Source organism: Oryza glaberrima, chromosome 10, assembly GCF_000147395.1.
Source record: "Oryza glaberrima chromosome 10, OglaRS2, whole genome shotgun sequence".
In the NCBI taxonomy this organism is placed as follows: domain Eukaryota; kingdom Viridiplantae; phylum Streptophyta; class Magnoliopsida; order Poales; family Poaceae; genus Oryza; species Oryza glaberrima.
The window spans coordinates 13,944,697-13,961,769 of NC_068335.1; the positions used below are offsets into that span (position 1 = coordinate 13,944,697).

The window sequence follows — 17,073 nt, forward strand, 5'->3', positions numbered from 1 at the left end:
GCACTGGGGGAGACCACCTATACATTTGTCGACAAATTTTCTCCTAAAAATTTGATAGATGTAATTATAGTACAATCGTAGTGTAATTACATATAAGTTAAAATTAGTAACTTGCATGTAACTACAGTGTAACTTGTATATAAGTTTCACGTAATTTTGAATCGTTAAATCTATTACAAGATTTGTTTTAGTGACGAAGAAAAAAATCATGGCACACGCATATGTGTAAAGATTTGTTCCCACAACCTCCATTTTACTGAAATAACATATTACAGAGAGAGTTTTGAGAGTTACATACAAGTTACACTATAGTTACAGTGTAATTATATACAAGTTACAGTGTAATTACACTACGATTATACTGTAATTATATTTATCAAATTTTTGGAAGAAAATTTGTCGATAAATATATAGCAAAATCGCACTGGGGAAGTATTCATCGCCGGCCACACACCAGGCCCACGCCTGAACGCCCTCATCTCCTCCTCTCTCTCCCCGACTGAAAAGTAGGGCCCCATACAAAATTCCCTCCCTCCGACTGACAAGTGGGTCCCACATAAAGTTCCTCCCTCCGACTGACACGTGGGCCCCACATAAAAAATTTTCCGCTCTCTCTTCCACTTCTCCAGTTCCAATCCAACCGCATTCCTCTGCCCCCCCCCCGCGCCACTGACACGCGGGCCCCACCCCCCGACCCCCCCGGCTCGATCGCTTCCCCCCGCATTTGGCTGCCTGCCCTGCCCTTGCACCATCTCCCTCCCCCTCGCGCCCCCCAACCGCATCTCAATATCTCTCTTCTCTCTCTCTCTCCAGCTCGCCTCCCCCTCGCCGGCGACGAGCTCTCCCCCGGCTAGGGTTAGACCAGGTGCCCCTCTTGTCTGCGGCGGAGGAGGTGGGAGGAAGGATGGAGGAGTCCGTGGGCTCGCGCGGCGGCGGCGGCGGCGGCCTGGACGCCCAGATCGAGCAGCTCATGGAGTGCCGCCCGCTCTCCGAGCCCGAGGTGAGCGCCGCCACGCCACGGCTTCCTCTCTGGTGCCGGATCCGCCCTATGGGTTTCAGCTTCTCCGCGGAGGCGGCTGCTAGGGTTATCTCGGTTTTGCGGTTCGGGTTCGGTAGATCTCAGGCGGAATCTAGGAATTATTGCGGGGGGAGGAGGAGAAGGAATAAATGGAGGAGTAATGGCCGGATCGGGGGGATTTGGGATACGTCGATGTGAGCTTTTGCATCAGATGCCGAATCGAATCTCTCTCGGGCGGGAGACATATGCGCCTGTGTCGCTTAAATCCGCTTGCTTTTTTCCTTTGTTTTTGGATATATGCGATGCTTCTGTTTTCTTTCTTTTTTAAAAAAAAATTCGGTGACATGCGTCATGCCTTGGGTTGACCAATGGAAATGTACTGGAATCCGTGAGTCTTTTGCCTCTGGTACTAACTAACCAAGGCCCGCTTTCAGGTCAAGACGTTGTGCGAGAAGGCGAAGGAGATATTGATGGAAGAAAGCAACGTTCAGGTACGGTGGAGCTCTCCTGCGATTATGCCATGCCCTGCAGTATGATGATGGTATGTGTGCTGGGCTGAAAGTATTGATTGCCGGTTGCTTCTGATAAAAATGGTGACTGTGTGTGTGGCTCTAATCAGCCCGAGTAACACCAGCGATATGGTGACTGTGCTGTTTGTAGTTAGCATGCTCATTTCAGTTTTTATTGTGAGAGGATCTAGCTCGATATGGACATGAAAAATAATGGTTTTTTGCGGTATCATGCTTTTCCCATGCAAGAAGTTGATATTTTTTTATTTATTACTACCTCCGTTTCAGGTTATAAGATTTTCTAGCATTGCCCACATTCATATAGATGTTAATAAATCTAGGCATGTCTTATAATATGAAACGGAGGAAGTATCTGAGTGGGATTGGTATGAAGGTATCTTCCATCTGCGGATTATATTGTTACCGTCAGCACATTCTGTATGCTGGTGGGTATTGGGAAGATATATAGTGAAAAATGTGGGGGAAGATCTGAAATTAGGGTGAGTGACTTTCAAGCCCATCACAACTCTAGGGTGTTTACAACAAGGATATGTTTCACCCCTCCAGCCAGCACGCTCATATACCCAAAACTGCGATGTTTTCCTTCTGTACTTGCTCACCTTTTTTATTTCTTCGAGCTTCAATGGAAACCTACATAATAAGATAATTTTCTTATTAAAATTACAGAGAACCTTATAGCTTCAGTCCGGACATAGCATAGCCACTCACATTTTGTTTTCATCTCTAGCAATTTAAATGTGTATAGCTACAACCAAAAGGGTGACTTATGTCTGGTATTCCTTATTTTTTGTCAGCACAACTAATTAATCATTGATTGCACCACAAAGAACAATCTTTTATGTATATGCGACTAAGACAAGCATGGTGATGTTCTGTACTTGTAACTATGCATGTTGAGGAGGCACAAATATTTTACCCAATGTCAACATATTAGGTATGCCTTTATGTTATAAGGTCTAGGAAAATATAAGATATGACTATAACCATTTGTTTACTTTACATACAGCCAGTTAAGAGCCCAGTCACAATTTGTGGTGATATCCATGGGCAATTCCATGATCTAGTAGAGCTCTTTCGGATTGGTGGGAAGGTACTCAATCCATTGGCATTAGTTTTGTTTCTTTCTGCTCTCTTTGGTCTTTGTTTCATGCTTTAAAAGCTGACATTTGTTTTGTACTGTTTACCAGTGTCCAGATACAAATTATTTGTTTATGGGAGATTATGTAGATCGTGGCTACTATTCTGTTGAGACTGTGACAGTAAGTCTCCTGAGTTTTGATTTTGTTTGCTGAAATTTTAATTGAAGTTCAACAATGTCATGCTTATGTTTTGTTTGTTTACGACGTTTGGCCCTACCATGTTTTACCATGTGCATCATGGTTTGGCAGCTCTTTGTTTCAAACCTAGCAGATGTATCGGCAATATTTGTGTTTAAGTTAATGGTATTGAAGCCTAATTTCTTTTGTATTACTTGTTGACATGATGTGGTACCATTGCCCAGCTTTTGGTTGCACTGAAGGTGCGCTACCCACAGCGGATTACAATCCTTCGTGGAAACCATGAGAGTCGGCAGGTATGTAGATTTCATCATGCCCATGAGATGATTCTATTGTTTGTTTTCTTTTCCCGCCCTCAAATAAATTTAAAACAGAAACCTTCTCATTCTAAAATGCAACCTTTCTTCTTAAACCATTTCTTCATTTGGACTCATCTAGATGATGTTTGCTCTTCATTCCATCTTTGTTTAAACTGTCTTGAAATCTTCAATAATTGCAGATCACACAGGTGTATGGATTCTACGACGAATGCCTACGAAAGTGAGTCAGTTTAGGTGCTTGAAAGTCTACTTATTCTGTATCTATGCCAAAGTTAATAGTTTGGAAAACTCTAGTCTATCTAAGTTGATTTTTGTAGTATTGACTTGTGAATACAAAGTGGACAAGCTTGATTTTTTTTATTGATTGATCTTGTTCTGCTTTTTGATTAGGTATGGAAGTGCAAATGTCTGGAAGATCTTCACCGATCTTTTTGACTATTTTCCATTGACAGCATTGGTGCGTGCTCAACTTGTAGTCCTCTTCCTTCTATGATTTTTTTTCTATTGTTCTTTTAAAATTGACATTCTGTATGAACATTGCTCAATGTTCTGTATGAAAATCTGAAGCCAATACCAGATTAAGTTAGTCTCAGATGGAACCCACTTATTATCATCTATGCATGTGCTACTTTATCAACTTTTGGCAACCACTACTCTCTAAAATAAAATCTGGCCTCAGTAGTCTAAACGTGTGTCCTCTTTGGACTGATTAGTTTCTGGTGCTTGTAGATAATTTTTGGATTGTTTCTTGAATGAGTTTTGTCTCCAAGGGGGTCAATAATGCTGGCATCCCTTGTGTCACTGCCTTAATTACTGATTAAGCTTTTCCTCTTCCTGAAAACCAAAATTGCTGTAACAACTGTAGGCAACCAAGTGTTTATGCAGCCATAATTGTTGGTTCTTTCCTGTTCCTTTTGTTTCCTGGAGTTGATAATATATGTGCAAGACCAGTTGAAATTCTTTATTTGATCTATCATTTTTTACCTGTTAATTGGCCTGTAGAATTTTAACTTGGTGTTTGGTGTTAATATATCTGACACAATTCCTGTCATCTACCTATTATAGCTCCATAGCTTCCTCTTAATAACCAGTTGATGTTTCTGTTCTCGCTCAGAAGTTTAGAAATCATTTTTTATTTGTTCAGAAAATTTTATTGATGTTAAATTATTGTCTTGGTTGAAGGTTGAATCAGAGATTTTCTGCCTCCATGGTGGTTTATCGCCATCAATCGACAATCTTGATAGTGTTCGCAGCTTAGATCGTGTTCAAGAGGTCCCTCATGAGGGACCAATGTGTGATCTTCTATGGTCTGACCCGGATGATCGATGCGGTTGGGGCATATCTCCTCGTGGTGCTGGCTACACTTTTGGCCAGGTACTAAATACTCTCTTTTCCATTAATTTTCTTTCATCTATTAATAGACTATCTGTTCTGTTCTCAACCGTACACATTCAATTTTTCAGGACATATCGGAGCAGTTTAACCATACCAATAATCTCAAACTTGTAGCCCGGGCTCATCAATTAGTTATGGAAGGATATAACTGGGCGCACGTAAGTTGCTTAGCATAGATTTAAGAGAGAATTTCTTGTGTACCCCTGAAATTTCACCTAATCCCTTCTACGCCCTTGAATTTTGCTTATTCCCTTGCATACCCATGAATTTTAGTTTTGATCTCTTCCATGCCCTTTCCACTAGTTGACCGGGCGTAGAAGGGATCCAAACTAAAATTCAAGGGTACATAAGGGAATGAGCAAAATTCAGGGGCATATAAGGGATTAGGTGAACTTTCGTGGGTACATAGGGGATTTTCTCATTTTTCTAGATTTAATTTTGTTGTTGATTTTGCTACCGAACTAGCATTGTCTTATTTATTCTTCACCACTCACAGGAACAAAAGGTCGTGACCATATTCAGTGCACCTAATTATTGTTATCGCTGTGGCAACATGGCATCCATCCTGGAGGTTGATGACTGCAGGAATCACACATTTATTCAGGTGCATACCAATTTATTCTTTCTGATCCCCTTTTCCTATTATGCCAAGTTTTGTTTTACTTATGATATTGTTAGCCAACTACATGTAGCTTACACATTATACAGGTATAGTAAATTGTAAATACCAACTGATTTAAAAACAGATTAGTAATGTTGTTGGATCAATTCTCTTTTGCTGTGCTGTAACTGTAAAAGTTGTAAAAATAATTCCCTGGGATTCAACTTGGATTATTCTTGCAGTTTGAACCAGCTCCTAGGAGAGGTGAACCAGATGTGACACGGAGAACACCTGATTATTTCCTTTAAATTATCTGTTGTAATTTGTATTGTTTTGTTTCTTTTGTTTCTCTAAGACCACAATAGTGAGTGCTGGTCAGTAAAATTTTGTTGGATCCCTTTGGTAACTAAACTGGCCAGCGATAGCATGAGAATGCCGATGCCCAAAAAAAATGTGAAACTTATGCCCCTCATTGATCATTGTGAGAATGGTGCTGTCATCCAGGATGCAACGCATTGCATGCGATTCAGTCTCTTACCCACCCTTCCCAAGCCATGTTTAGGTGGCATTGTGTTGACAGATATCAAAATTCCATTTTGGTATAAGCTGCTTGAGTTATGTATTGGCTGGTTTTGTAACTGATGTGCTTGGACCTTCTATCATTAATGACAGACAAGCTGATCTCTCGGTTGCAATACTATAAGGTTAGAGTGTCTTTGATATAAGCTATTTCTTCCGCTTATGCAAAACATGACAAAACAGATTGTGGACAGTATTTTGGGTTCTAATTTGACAGATAGTGCTAAGTGGTAATAACATGAACAATCATATGGACACAATATCATGCTTTCTTGTGGATGCGCTAGAGTGCCAGATCTGCTATTTATTTTGGCATGAAATGCTGCACATCAGTAATCTTCAATGTTATAGATAGGACTGGATGTTTATGCATGACGTGTTGTACAGTGGTACAGATGAACTGCAACACTTAGGAGAATGCATCAAGAAAATAGAACAAATACCCTCTTATCCATAAATTAAAGTTGCAGCATACAACAAGACATTCTGTAAACACCAATGTTATTGGCATGGCAGTAACATGTCAAACAAATGTCTAATAATGTCCAAAAGTCTAATGCTTAAACATCGGGGTAATAATCAACAACATTCAGTATTCGTACTCTTGACACACACACACCAACACGTTACAAATCTTCCAAACAGGAGCACCTGGCAGTTACATTGGTGACTCCTGGCTTCAACTGATCTTTGAAAAGTTTACAATGGTAATTAACCTCGGTTGGCTTCAATGTGCATGCCAAAAGGATGGAAAACACAACGAAAAAGGGATGGTGTTTTAATCTCCAGACAAGCACCGTTGGCAGCGGCATTCGAAGCCAAATCCGTCGGCGAGAATCCTCTGACGGGCATCGACGTCCATGCTCGCGTCAATGTAGCAGATGCGCAGCTCTTCACCTGTAGTATATAGCAGATGCAACATCCACAGTATCAACAATTTTGGCAGCCATCGGTGTGTTTGTCTTTCTGTTCAACTGCGCTCAATGGCTGGTGATAGAATAACTGGGCCAGCGCACCGCAGATTTACGTACCTTCTTCGATGTTGCGGAGGGCCTTTAATCTCGCGTCTGCGCTGGCCAACCAAACTATGTGAGTATTTGGATCTGAAAGTTAATAATGGGAGATGGTGAGTGATTGGGTCTCAAATTTCAAAGAAAAATGAGCGCGATAATATTGATCCAAGTAAAAAAAAATTACTCGGAATGAAACGACTTTTGTTTTCTAATTATCTAAAGTGATTAATAACCAAAAGGTTCCACAAAACTCGATGATATTAAGTCGACGAGAATAATTTCGGTAAACCAATCAGTCAATACTAGATATAAACATATGCTAATGAAGAATTTAGAAATAACAGTCACCATTTACTGCATCACAACAAAAAGGCAATAACAAATTCTTGTATCTCATGGCAAGACACACTGTTTAAATATTCCGTAGGCAAAAGGAAGTTAAATATTGCTTTAGTTCAACAGCGCAAGGTCAAAAGACATACCACAGTCATGGTTATAGAAAGAGGGAAGCATATAGACAGCATTGCCAACTGCCGCATCACAAGATACTGAGGCTACTGCTGAGGATAGAAGGTCCTCATATGAACTTGCAACCAGTTCAATGCGGAATGCATTTATGCGTATCCTTGCCAGCACATTGATGTACCACTCTTTGGTCAAAACTAATTTGTCAAAGAAAAATAGATAAGAAAAGATAAGTTGGGCGAGATTGAAATATGCATTCGATCCATTCTATTACGTATCTTTATCAGTATTAGTGTTCAACACTGCTTGGCCATAAATAACACAAGTGAGAAAAATGAAGGATACAAGTTGTGATTTCTTCCTGAAACCCAGCCTTCCTAAAAGTGGAATCCAACAACGCAAACTCTTCCTCCATCTATATTATTACATTGTTCAAGTAAGCACCCGACAAATAACATTACAGGACATGAATTAGTTGAAAAGATTATGTTCTGAAATTAACAATAGTTCTGAAATAAAGCAGCTACCTCTGTAAGTGTCCCCTGGTGCAAACGGGCTGGCTGGAGTATGTCAAGACAGTCTGCACTAACAGCTCCTGAGATAACCATGCAAGCTAGTCGCTTTGCCATGTACGGGTACTTTAGACCGCGTGAACTTCAGGAAGAAAAGCAAAGTATAAATTCAAGTCAAAAGCCACCAAGACAATTGCGTGCTTAACAAAATAGCATCGCCATGGCATTAACAAGTAAAAATAAAACCCAAGAGCATGAGCATAGATGCAATGTGGAGGTCAGGATGCACACATCTACACAAGGGGACAGAGACATGCCTGCAGTGGTCATCAAACAAAGACCAATCCGCTTTCTTTTCAACGCCATGGAATCCCTAAATTGGCCAAAAAATCACACACCTTGTTAGACAACACCATCCTCGGTTGCCCTCTGCAGATATATCTTCTTGTCGAAGGGAGGACAAATAAACATGTAGTAATTTCCTCAAGGAACATTATTGTGAAAGATTGCAAGCCTTTGGCCATTCATGTGCTCTGACCATGGAAGGCTACCATTCACATTTCGTTGCAAAACACCTACTGGATCTTGATACAGCATCGTAATAACTTGGAAATGAGCAAATGACAAAAGAACAGTACACTAACATCCACTGAATCTTGAAAATTTTGTAGCATCACAAGTCATTATACTACTAGTACATAAATCAATGGTGTTAAGGCCTCACCTTGGCGTGCTCCCTGCACGCGTCGCTGCAGAAGTAGCAGCTCCCGCTCGAGCCGCCGCCGCTCCCGGACTTCCTCCTGAGGCAGCTGTAGCACACCTGAGGAGCCCAATCCGAACCATTTCGCTCCGTCCGTAAAAGGAGAAGGTAGAGTTTCCAGCCGCGGTGGCCGGCGGCAAAGAGGCGAGTAAAGCGGAGCAACTCACCTCGTGGATGAGGGGAGGGGAAGGGTGGGAGACGAGGGGCTGCGCGGAGTGGAGGACCTCGCCGGCGGAGATGGGGCGGGTGGCGAAGACCCCTCGGCCGGAGGACTCCGTCAGCGCCACGCGAATCGGCGGCGCCGCCGCGGTGCAGAGGAGGCGGCGGCGGAGGTGGTGGAACATGGAGTGGACGGCTGGCAGAGATCTCAGCCGTTGATTCTGATTGAGGGAACTCACGTTCGTCCGTTGAAGGCTCTTTTGAATGCAGAGGTATGAATTTCAGAAGAATTTAGCATAAAAAATAGTAAATCTTTTTCTTTTTGCAGGAATTAGATTAACCATTGTGATCCGATGCGACGAGAAATAACACTCGTTCTGCTCTCTCTTCACTCTCCACCCCTGATCCTGTGAGGAACAATGGAGAACAAGGGATATGGAGCGGACCACAATGGTTATAGCCATACACATCGGAGCCTCGGACTACGAAGAACTTGATATATTACGTGCCACCTCCATATGAGCTAATGTCGTGAGGCCCTTTCTCTCTAGTGCAAGCTCGATTCCTATAAACTTGGGCTCTCACACTGCCTCGCTGTGAGCCTATATTATGGGGAACCCATATTTGGCAACTGGAATATAGGAGGAAGGCGAATTCAGCCAATGTAGTAGAGGAAGAAGGTGAAGGGTAGTCTCCTGTTGAAGTTTGATGATTATTTTTATAATCAATATCTTATTGCATTTGTTGTATTAGAGTGTTTTCTCTTTTTGTCAGAAGTTGCACATGAAGCGTATTGGATCTGCTTTCAAGGCCTCCCTCCAAGGCTTGGCTTGATAAGTTTCCTTTTCCTTCTTATCCTCCCACTCTTAACTCTACTTTATTCCGCACCTCATCGGAGAAGGGGTTGTCGATTGATGAGTAGCCAGAGTGATCAATTTAACCAATACACCAGACATGTTAAAGAAATATGTCTGGTGTATTGGTTAAATTGATGAATGGGTATATTTAGGGCCTGTTTGGTAGAGCCCCAACTCCTAAATTTAGCTCCAGGAGTTGGGTCTGGAATGGAGTTGTGGAGTTGTCTAAACCCAGCTCTACCTCTCTAGTTCATTTTGTGAGAGAGCTCTACCCAGCTCTGCTCCCATTTTAGGTGAAGCTAAAACTGTTAGGCTGAGCTCCAGCTCCAGAAGAGGTGGATCTGGAGCTGTGCCAAACAAGCCCTAATTATCCAACTCATGGATCATGACCCTAAGCATCCCAAACATATACTCACTCTGTTCCAAAATATAAGAACATAGGACCGGATGTGACATTTCCTAATTCTATGAATCTGGACAGCCATTCCAAAATATAAGAACCTACGACCGGATGTGATATTTCCTAGTACTATGAATCCGTACAGCACTAGGAAATGTCACACTCGGTCCTAGGTTTTTATATTTTGGGACGAAGTGAGTAGTTCTAATTGCTAACCCATAACAAAGATAAACACATATGGCAGGAACAAACATCATGGTACTCGATCCGCGTTGCTCCCTTGACACGCTCACACGAACATCTCTCTGTCGATAGGTATACTGCATATCACTGAAAGAATAATTAACTATAAATGTGAACACCCGTATCAAATCTAGAACTTAAACCTAGGTGGATTTGTTCCACCATATAAAATCTAACCAGTTGAACTACGCTTATTTCGCTTTAGCTTTAACATTCTAGTTCTAGAAAGAAACATAATCAGTTCTTTCTTATTAACTTCGGTATTCAGTACTAAGTTTACGAGGAACTGAGAAACTCCTAAGGATTTTCCAGCTAGCTTCACAATGTGGTGGACTAGATGACCTGGGTTTAAAGCCTCACTCTTTCTAATTATTTAATATTACGTCATTCCCTAATATTCGTGTTGAAGTTTACGAGGAAGCACCATCAATGTGCGGTGTGGAGCAGTAGATACACGGCTTCATCACTAGTTTTCAAATTATGATATCCACGAGTATAATCCGTGCATCTTTAATTAGCTTAAAATTATTTATACTATCATAAATACTAAGTTACTCCTTGTATTTCTTTTTTGGTATCCCATATTTTCTTTTTTACTCCTTCCGTTCTAAAATAAATTCATTTTTTTCCTCCCATTTATCTCAAATTAAATTCAATTTTCAATAATTATATATCTGAGTTTATGAAAATAGGAGTAAATGTATTAGCAATATATAAACTGAGGAATAACTATATTGGTATTGGATAAAGTGGATGTATTCTATTTTTTTATTTTTTATTAATATGTGTGGAATAGGTAAAAAAGTAAACTTATTTAAGACAGAGAAAGTAGTTGCTATAGTTGTTGTAGGGTATGTTTCGCACGGTTGCAGCTCGAGCCCAGTCAAACAATTTTAGCTCCACCTAAAATTGGAGCAATGGAGTGCTATCCATTTGTTTTTCGTTAATAAAATCAGCCGGCGATCTTCCTTCGGAAAAAATGGGTTCACCCAGCAACAATCGAGAAAATGTTCACAACACAAATTAGAGACTAATTACAACGATATTATGAATGCAGATTGTGATCCAAATACAATACAAGTTACAGATTATATACTCTCTTTTGGCAAAAGAATCGGTTGAATCCTGCCGGACCGCCGGAACAGGACCGAGCTGGACGGATGCTTGTGCGTTAAACGGTGTTTTTCTAAAATTCCGTATAACCATATGAGACGATTTGACATCTCAAATGGTTCATTCCATACTGACACTATAGTATGTATAAATATGTACCAGGTTTTCTATTTCTTACTAGCCGTACATTAAACATACATACACTGAGTCTCAGCGATTGGCTTAATTTTTAATTTTTAGCTAGGCTGGACCTAAGGTCCAGTGTATATACAGCTTTTTATTTTTACAGTTTACTCCTTCTATATTAAATAAAATTAATGGCTCGCTGATTCATTAAAAAAAACATACATACACCACTATATATATATAATACCATACACATACACCTGCTCCTTACACACGCTAAAAAAAATTGGAAACCAACACATTCTTAATTTCATTAAATTTAGTATCATGTTAGTTTGTATAACTACCGGATAACCTAAACTACCATATGATATATAACTTTGTACTATTACTCAGCTCGTACCAGATTATTAGGTAGCCATGACTTCCGTGTGTATTTATTCTAAGGAATCATATACCAAACCAAATACGACCTCCAATCATTAACATATATATATAGGCAACATATCCTATGCACACAGGCCCTCACGTGTACACACGTGCACACCAATTAAAAAATATCACCAAAAAATCTAGAAAAAATCATACACATACTTTCAATTGTATTACACCTAGGATTAAAATCTTAACGTCAAATTCATTATATTTTAGCCGTAACAAAAAAAAAACAAAAAATCTGACAGTTTTAAGGTTGCAATTTTGTTAGAATTTTATCTTTTTTGTTATTCTCTATGTAGAATGAATTTGAAGATGCGACTTTGCACGTAGATGTAATACTATTGAAAGTACATGTATGAATTTTCCTAGAATTTTTTATGATAACTTTTAGTTGGTGTACACGGTGTGTACACGCGAGGGCCTGTGTGCATAGGATACGCTCCCATATATATAACCATCCGTTTTTAATAGATGATGCCGTTAACTTTTAAACACATGTTTGACAATTTGTTTTATTCTTAAAATACTTTAAATTATAAAATAACTCATAAGAAAATAAATTATAATTATAAAAAAGTTTTTAAATATGATGAATTGTCAAACATGTGAAAAGAGATCAACCACATAATCAAACAGAAGTAATAATACTACTGGTAATACTCAGTACGTCCTAAATTATAGGGCGCCCTATTTTTAAGAAAAATCAAACTCGATATTTTTTTTGACTAATAATCATACTAACTATATATATACTATACTAAGTATTATGCATGTTATATCACTATATTTATATTTTAAAGTATTTTCATGTGATGCTAATTTCATATTTGTTAGGATTATAGAATAAAACAAAATAATGGTCAAAGTATGTTATTGAAGACCTGTAAAAAAAATACAGGTCTTATAATTATAATTAGAGTTAGGGGAGTAACATTTAACATATTTAAGATAAGCTAAGTAAATACTAGTGCTATCTTCCTCAGTTATTTTTCTCCAAACAACATTGTAGTGACGAGACAGATTATTGTGGGCCCCACTTCTGACTTTCTGTACTCCTACGTGGCAACTTCAGCCTCGTTCTACCACTACAACTTCAAGTAGTTTTTGTTCTTTGTTGGACTGCGCGTACGTTGAGCCTTCGCTGCCGCAGCAATTAAAACCCCGTCACCCAGAGACACCGTACTTCACGCCGAGAAGCTAGCGACGGTATTTTCTTAATTTGCTATGCTCTCTCCATCTTCAAATAATATAATAACGCTACTACTCTCTCCATATTTGTATTTTAATGTATGACGCCGTTGATTTTTCAACCAATATTTGACCATTCGTTTTATTCAAAATTTTTGTGCAAATATAAAAGTATTTATGTCATGCTTAAAGAACATTTGATAACAAATCAAGTCATAATAAAATAAATAATAATTACATAACTTTTAAATAAGACGAATGGTCAAACGTTAGACAAAAAGTCAACGGCGTCATACATTGAATATGGAGGTAGTAGTTTTTAAACATATCTATTGCATTTTTATAATTATCTTGTTTCAAAATTTGACGTAAATATTATTTACTTTTGTCACGACTTGATTGTTTTATCACTTGAAAAATGACTTATTATCTACACTAAATTTTTAATAGGACACAAGTTATCAAACATATATGCATAAATATAATGTCTGTAATAAGTTAAGTAAATCGCGCTAGGCTATGTATGTTTTGCTCAATGTATCCTAAAACTACTAATTTTCGATATATTTACATCTTTTATCAAAAACTACAGCTTTCTAACATTGAAAAAAATATGATTCACTGTCTCCCTTTCGTTAAAATGGGATGAATATTTTCTTGAAGCTTTTAATGTAGTTGTTTGATAACCGCATGACTAATTTTGTGGTATATACTTTTATGATAAATTTGATATTAATTGTGTAGTTTCATGACACAATCTTAAATTCGTAGCTAGATTAGTGTATGGGTACTTTTGTCACAATATACTCTAAGGCATGATCCTAGAGTATGATTAATTAAGCTTTAGCTAAAATAAACTTAAAAAATAGATTAATATGATATTTATAAACAACTTTCTTTTTTTTTGAAAAAACACATCATTTAGCATTTTGGAAAGTGTACCATGAAAAATAGAGAGTAGAAGTTGGGAAGAGGTGACAAAGAACACACCCTAATAAGTTTATAGAAAATGTAAAATCAAATAAGTGCATTTTAAAATATACCGAGTATTCTATGATAAATTTAATAAAATTAATTTCATGCTATAGATGCTGTATGTCTTTATATAAATTAATTATGGACAGGCTTCTGTTCGGCATGAGTGGACAATTATGGACCGAGTATTCTAAAATAATTTCATGCTATAGATGCTTGTTCTCCGCTCATATGTATGTTATGTATGTTTTTCGAAGTGCTAAACAATAAAAAAACTCTAAAAGAAAGTTGCTTAAAAATTCATATTAATCTATTTTCTAAAATTTAAAAAAATAGTACTTAATTAATCATGTTGTAATGACTCACCTTGTTTTAGTATCTTTTCATATCTTTTAAGATCTTTTTATTTTCCCCTTCTCTCGAACATACCATAATATTATACGATTCCTAATCTACTAATCTAAAGCCGACGGTTATGCTGGCTTTTGATTGGGCCACGTGGTGCCCCTGGCTTATCAAATCTACTAATCTAAAACCGACGGTTATGCTGGCTTTTGATTGGGCCCATGGCGTCCCTGGTTTATCAAATAAATCATGGATTTCGTCTAAGGAAAAAAAATGCAGAAGATCAAGAAAAATAGAGAACAAAAGTGTTATGTGATAATTCTAGAAGCATGTAGTACCTTAACAGTTTTTTAAAGAAAAAGTAGTAACTTAACGATACAACATCTAGAACAGTTCGATTAGATGTGATCAAAAGGATGTACTCCCACATATGCTGATCCACTTAAAATTTGCATATAGAGGTATTTACTTATAGACCCTAAGCTGTTTTTATTTGGAAGAGTGATCCAACTGTAGAAACCACTTAGGATTTGTTGCCACTTTATAACATATATATTGTTGAGAATTATACATTTCCATATTATTTTTTCAAATAGGAATATCACAAATATTCCATTTCATATATCTTTTAGAATTAATCAATAAAAATAAAACTATTTTTTAGATAACCCCGTACATTTGATCTCCCTAGCTCTTAAGTATATGAATTTCACGTACATTGGTCTATCCATGTGACCAATTGACTTATCTTACACTACTCCCTCTAACTTGACTTTCTAACTTGACTTTGTGGAATATGTCTAACTATCCATGTGGGTACTATCAATATGTGTTCTCGAGGTGAATTTTTTTCATTCTAATATTTTCTTTTTTATTGGTCTCTTTGCTTCCGTTTGTACAGAGTCTTCGAATCTCCAAAAATAAAAAATAAAAATGATCATATGTATCTCGACCAGGACCAACAATACCACCACAGGCTTTATTAATCGGCGCGTCAACTGGCACGCCTATTTTCTAGTTGAACTTATTATCGGATGGAACATTTCATAGTATTACGAATCTAGCTATGCCGATCATATGTTCTTATAATTTAGGACAGGTAGTATATCATATAGCGTGTGAGTAATTGCGTGTTGGGGCACAGCACCCGTACCCGCAATTACTTAACAAACCATCTTAGGTTAATTAGTAGAGTAAATTGCACCCACGGTGCATCAAATTAGTAGGTGGATGTAATTTGGTGTAGGAACTTGAGAAATGAGCGTTATAGGACAACAACTTGGTAGGTAGGTGCAATTTAGTATAAGAACTTTATAAATGATCTTGTAAATGAAACAACTTGCTAGGTAGGTACGATTTTGATACAATAAACTAAAAGTTATGTGACAATTTAATTATTTGGAACATTTTTTGTATAGATTAAATTTTTAAGTAATTATTTTGACAATATACTAGCGTGGAAGCATATTTATATTTATATCCTAAAAACTAATAATTGAAAGTAAATTAAACTAGGTGTAAAAATTATTATTATATTTCAGTTGATATTTGTGAGGGTGAAGAAAAAAATCTTTAAAGGTAATTGGATGTAAACTGTATGTGCAGTATAATTCTTAAGGAATAAATTTAATATTTAAGGTAATATCCGTAGGATTACTATGTAATAGCATATTGACGTCGTGAAAAAACTCACCTAGATATGCTTAGCCAAGTTGATGCACCAAAATATTAAATTGTCAAGTTCGTGCAGTATATTGCACCCACCTACGAAGTTATTGTACCGTGGATACAATTTACTCTATCTTCATTCTAAATTATGAGAACGTAGTCCTGGATAGGACATATCCTAATACTTCAAATATCTCCGTCCAAATTAACAGTAATACATCACACATAACATAGGTTCTTATATTTTGATACGCGAGAGAGTAGATAATTGACAGTAGGTTCCTGAGCTAGCCGATCGATGGCTTTATATATACCAAGCGCCGGCCGTCAGCGAACTCGCGCCGGTTAGTTCGTCGATGTTTCTTTCTGCGTGCGAGCTACCATCTGACTACCTCCTCCTGCAGCTCTCTTGCCTTTCTTTTTTCATTTTCTTTTTTGTTGTTCGTCGGATCATCCTGTGAGTCCTCTCTCTCTCTCTTTCTTTGCATGCACGATTAGTTCTTAGGAGCAGGGAACACATTGCTACCTCCGGTCTAAATGACGTTTTAGACAATGGATGAATCAATTTTGGTTGCTTTATGTTTCCCCTCATAACTGTCCGCCGCCGCCGCCGTCGCATCTTGCTTCACCGCCGCCGCCGCCGCCGCCGGCGAGGTCTGTATTGCAGCGAGATGGCTGCAGCCTCTCTTGCTCTGCTCAGGAGGTACAGGACAAACGCGGATTGCCGGCGTCCTGCTCCTTGGGATTACGACGGTATCAAATGTGCATCGTGCATGCAAGGTGTTTGTGGAAAAGCCGACTTGATCTGCTTCTCTTGCAGGGCTCACTGTCAGTTCCCCGTTTGCATTGTGCAAGCAGTTCTTTATTATTATTATTATTATTTTCCGAAGCAAACCTCCGAAAGGGTAGTGGTAGTGAGTTCTTGTTTTTCATTGAGAAGAGAGAAACCGAGCATAAATACCTTACAGTTACACGGCTAATTGAAGGAAAACCGGCCGAACCCACCAGGATACCCAAGCAACTTGTGTTTAATTTGGTGTATGGGGTTTTGAGGATTTTTCTTGTTATCTCTAAGGGTTCCTTTTATGTAA

The 17,073-nt window shown here is 38.3% G+C and overlaps 2 protein-coding genes across 3 annotated transcripts; one reads left to right on the forward strand and one right to left on the reverse strand.

Annotated features, from left to right (window-relative positions):
* The first annotated feature begins 733 nt into the window (after positions 1-733).
* On the forward strand, positions 734-5,838 carry LOC127753308 (serine/threonine-protein phosphatase PP2A-4 catalytic subunit). Of its 2 annotated transcripts, XM_052278793.1 has the most exons (11): positions 734-1,000; positions 1,453-1,509; positions 2,555-2,638; positions 2,736-2,807; positions 3,050-3,121; positions 3,325-3,365; positions 3,536-3,602; positions 4,328-4,519; positions 4,609-4,698; positions 5,037-5,144; positions 5,384-5,838. In XM_052278793.1, exons 1-11 carry the CDS (start codon positions 905-907, stop codon positions 5,447-5,449), a joined length of 945 nt encoding a protein of 314 aa, XP_052134753.1. In that variant the 5' UTR covers positions 734-904; the 3' UTR covers positions 5,450-5,838. The 2 variants fall into 2 exon arrangements, with proteins under 2 accessions (XP_052134753.1, XP_052134754.1); XM_052278794.1 differs by lacking the exons at positions 734-1,000; positions 1,453-1,509 and adding an exon at positions 1,524-1,559.
* A 366-nt stretch (positions 5,839-6,204) lies between these two features.
* On the reverse strand, positions 6,205-8,867 carry LOC127753310 (histone-lysine N-methyltransferase ATXR4). The gene is made up of 8 exons (XM_052278795.1): positions 8,638-8,867; positions 8,435-8,530; positions 8,028-8,083; positions 7,726-7,852; positions 7,544-7,613; positions 7,216-7,395; positions 6,752-6,823; positions 6,205-6,617 (listed from the first exon to the last, which is right to left on the reverse strand). Exons 1-8 carry the CDS (start codon positions 8,812-8,814, stop codon positions 6,499-6,501), a joined length of 897 nt encoding a protein of 298 aa, XP_052134755.1. The 5' UTR covers positions 8,815-8,867; the 3' UTR covers positions 6,205-6,498.
* Between the last annotated feature and the right edge of the window lie 8,206 nt (positions 8,868-17,073).

Bases quoted from the DNA above. Each gene is read 5' to 3' on its own strand.
- LOC127753308 (XM_052278793.1), top strand. From the start codon at position 905: ATGGAGGAGTCCGTGGGCTCGCGCGGCGGCGGCGGCGGCGGCCTGGAC. The intron at 1,510-2,554 runs GTACGGTGGAGC...CTTTACATACAG, and splicing joins TGGAAGAAAGCAACGTTCAG to CCAGTTAAGAGCCCAGTCAC. The intron at 3,122-3,324 runs GTATGTAGATTT...CAATAATTGCAG, and splicing joins GAAACCATGAGAGTCGGCAG to ATCACACAGGTGTATGGATT.
- LOC127753310 (XM_052278795.1), bottom strand. From the start codon at position 8,814: ATGTTCCACCACCTCCGCCGCCGCCTCCTCTGCACCGCGGCGGCGCCG. The intron at 7,853-8,027 runs GCATGTCTCTGT...TTCTTCCTGAAG, and splicing joins TTGTTTGATGACCACTGCAG to TTCACGCGGTCTAAAGTACC. The intron at 7,614-7,725 runs GTAGCTGCTTTA...GTAATAATATAG, and splicing joins ACCAGGGGACACTTACAGAG to ATGGAGGAAGAGTTTGCGTT.